This window comes from Hevea brasiliensis, chromosome 16, assembly GCF_030052815.1.
Source record: "Hevea brasiliensis isolate MT/VB/25A 57/8 chromosome 16, ASM3005281v1, whole genome shotgun sequence".
Taxonomy (NCBI): Eukaryota; Viridiplantae; Streptophyta; class Magnoliopsida; order Malpighiales; family Euphorbiaceae; genus Hevea; species Hevea brasiliensis.
This window is the reverse complement of record NC_079508.1, coordinates 64587446-64591031: the sequence shown is the minus strand read 5'-3', so window position 1 is coordinate 64591031 and position 3586 is coordinate 64587446. Positions and strand designations below refer to the sequence as shown.

At 32.6% G+C, this 3586-nt stretch overlaps 1 protein-coding gene across 1 annotated transcript; it reads right to left on the bottom strand.

The window, feature by feature from the left end:
- Positions 1-282: 282 nt before the first annotated feature.
- On the bottom strand, positions 283-2350 carry LOC110658892 (ninja-family protein AFP3). The gene is made up of 2 exons (XM_021816661.2): positions 1408-2350; positions 283-824 (listed from the first exon to the last, which is right to left on the bottom strand). Exons 1-2 carry the CDS (start codon positions 2072-2074, stop codon positions 412-414), a joined length of 1080 nt encoding a protein of 359 aa, XP_021672353.2. The 5' UTR covers positions 2075-2350; the 3' UTR covers positions 283-411.
- Between the last annotated feature and the right edge of the window lie 1236 nt (positions 2351-3586).

Here is a 3586-nt window from a genome sequence, read left to right as displayed (position 1 = left end):
ATCATTTTTTTTATTTTAATTTAGTTCAAATTCAATTTCAATAGATATTAATTTCATTTATTTTTATTCTAAATTAAATTGATTCAATTTCGATTCCGAACTTAACCATGATAGAATATAAATTTGATTCATTTTGATTCTAAATTAAACTGATTTAGTTTTAGTTCCAAACTTAATTCAATTCTAATTCTAGTTCCGAACACCATGATGGATTTGAATTCGTACCTAGTAGAAATCAAATGAATAATTAAAAAAAAAAAAAAAAAACCCGCAGAGTGTATCTTTGCAACAACAGGACAAATTTTCAATAACAGTAATATCTGGGAACAAAGCTTGAAACTGAAAAAGTAGAAAAGTGAACTTCATTAACCTTTTTCCTTACCATTGTTAAAAAGCTTAAGCATGAAACGATTACAACAGGGGATTGGGGTTAACCACTATGTGCTTAAGGGGATGTGCTACATCACCACCACCAGCATGCTTGACAAACTCAGCTGGGGAGAGAAAGCTTCCATGGCAAACACATACAATTCTCACCTCCTCACCTTTCCTATACCTGTAGAGAAAACCTTCTATTCTTTTTCCATTGGGGCCATCTCCCTTTGTAGACACACATGGCATGTCTTCCATTAAATTCCTCACCATCCCCTTCGCTCCATTCTTTACTGTTGGTTCACTAGGTCTGCTATTTTGCATTGCAACACCTGCAGGTCTACTCGATTTTTCATTCATTGTTGATTTAGGGCTGACCACCAATTTCTGCTCACACTCAGACAAAGACTGAACACTCACAGGGCTTCTTGCCTCACTGCATTTTTTTATTCCTACATTGCAACAAATGAATAAATAAATAAGAGATCAGCAGACTATAAATTCATATACAAGGCAAGTTCTCTACAGCAAGAACTCACCCGTGAACTAATTTGACCTGCATCATGAAACCTTAACACTATAGTAGCATCATGAAAGTGAATTCCTATGCATTTAATTTCATGAAGCACACAGATTGATTCTGCCTATTAATGTCAAAGAAAACTAGCATACACAGCCCAATGAAATCATTAATTTGTGTATCATTTCACTCCTGCAGTCCAGAAAAAATAAGTTCCTCACTGCCGTCCAACAGAAGAACCTCTTATGTCAGTTATGTACGCGAAAATGAAATTGAGAAAAGGCAATGTGAAACCTAATAAATAACATTCAGGTTTTCATCAAAGCATTCACAGAATACTGAAGGAACAACCAAAAGTGCTAGTCTCCAACTGCAGAACTTTCTGATCAAGCCAAACGATATTCAAAGCAGTACAAACCCTAAAAGACCCAGCTTATAGTTCAAGAAAAACGACAACCAGCTATCAAGATATATATAAAACTATATGTGTATAAAAGCAAGACTAAATGTGTTACCTTGAACAGGCTGGCTCTCGGATTCTGACCCAGATGACCCACTTCCCAGTGATCCAATCGATCCTTGCGATGATGGTGCTATCACTAACGCTCGTGGTAAAAGCCCTTCTGCTCCAGCCCCAAACAACCCATTGATATTCTTGACAAACTGCTTCTGGCGATGACAATGATTCTTGCTTATAGTGTGATTTTCTCTGTCATCTTCCTCGCAGCTCTCTTTTCCAAAACCCGTATTTCTATCCTTCTGTGCCTTCAAAATCCTTTGTTTCTCTGATCGTTTCCTTTTAGCTTCCATTCTCCTAAGCATCTGCATCTCCTTCCTCTTCCTCCACTCCTCATCTGTCTCTGTTGGCAGAGAACAAGTCCTTACAAGATTTTTACTTACCAAAGGTACCATAAAAGCACTGCCATTATCTTTTGCTGGTTTGATGAAATCTGGAATTGAAGATGATCTGGTGAGCTTCGTGGCTCTTGGGTCCACACCAAATCTACCATTCAAAGACAGTCCAAGGCTTAGCTCAACATCTTCTACTTGCGTTTCTTCAGAGACTTTGTGGTTGAAACGATTCGCAGACATGAAACTTTGCAACAAATCTTTATGGAAATTATTGCTCATAGACATGCGCTCATGCTGCTGTTGTTGGTGAGGCTCCTCTGCTTGCGCCATTGTATTACAGGGGAAAATAGAACTGAAAAAGATCGATAAAAGTTCAGTTGCACCCAGATGAGGAAATTTGATTAAAAAGCGAAATTCTAGCACAGAAGTTTACACAAGAAAGGGAAATGTCCCGGGAAAACAAAGGAAAAATATTGAAACGAAACGAACAGATAAGAGAGAGAGAGAGGCAAGAAAGTTGAGAGAAAGATCAGTGAGTAAATTAAAAAAAGAAGAAAAGAAAAACAGAGACAAGAGTTAGAGTTGGAGTGGGATGATGTTCGGTGAAAATACGAAAAGAGGCATAGCAGAGAAGAAGTAGGGTAGCAGAGGAGGGACACGTGGAGAACATGAAGGAAGGGAGTTAAAGTGCAGAGGGGACACGTGGAATGAAGAAGAGGCAGATTCCAAGCAGACGCCAAACAAGTCGTTGGCAGTAAGTGTCTCATGGGATTGGACTGTTTTTCTTAAATGGACAACACACGTGTCGTTCTTGCCAAACGTAAGGCCGACGATTACATCTTTATCACCACCTGTTTCATGTATCCTTCGTTTTTCTTTTTTAAGATATCGGCCTCTAGGGTAAATTATGCATCTAATATCTTGAGCAAAGAGTATGTAACGGTAATATATTTAAATTTTAATTTATAAATTTTTTTATTTAATTTAAATAATATAAAATTATTTTTTTCACAAGTCATTTAAAAAATTACAAAAATATATAAATTAATAATTTTAATTAAATAGATTTTGAATTATTAAATAATTAAAGAATTTTAAATTATTAAAATTTTGATTTGTACAAATCTAAATCGTTGAATTTATAAATAGATAGAATAATTTCTTTTATAAGTATCAAATTTAATAAAGAGAAAATTTTTTTTTTTATTCTAACAAGTGTCATATTAATAAAAATAATTTAAAAATTAATTATTAAAAATTGAGAAATTTTATGTTATAAATTAAAATTTAAGTTACGTTTTTTTCTAAATTGAGATAATTTACCTTAATTATGATATAATTATAGAATTAATTTTAATTTTATTTTTTATTTAAATTAATTCATTGGCTAAAATTTTTAAAATCAATAAAGAAAGTTTCAAGTTGATAATTGATTAAATTTTTAATAATTGAGTATATATACAGCAAGGTGTACAACAATTTTCCTAAAACTATTGTGTTTTACAATCTCAGCCTAAAGTCAAAGAATGAAGAGTGAAGATAAAAGATACTGTTGATGATGATCATAAACACATCTCCAAAAATAACTCTTGCTGGTGCTGTTAAGGTTTTATACACTTTCAAAGTTTTGTTTTCTTAATTGAGTCTTGTTTGAGCTACCTTTAACAAAGATATTATATTAAAAGTATTTTTTATTAAATTTATATATTTTAATTATAAAATAGATAAATTCTGCTTATAAATCTTAAGGCATTATCATTATTTATTATTTAATTTTTTATTTTGAAAATTATTAATATATTTATATTTTTAAATTCATTCATTATTAAGTTCTTTTATCCA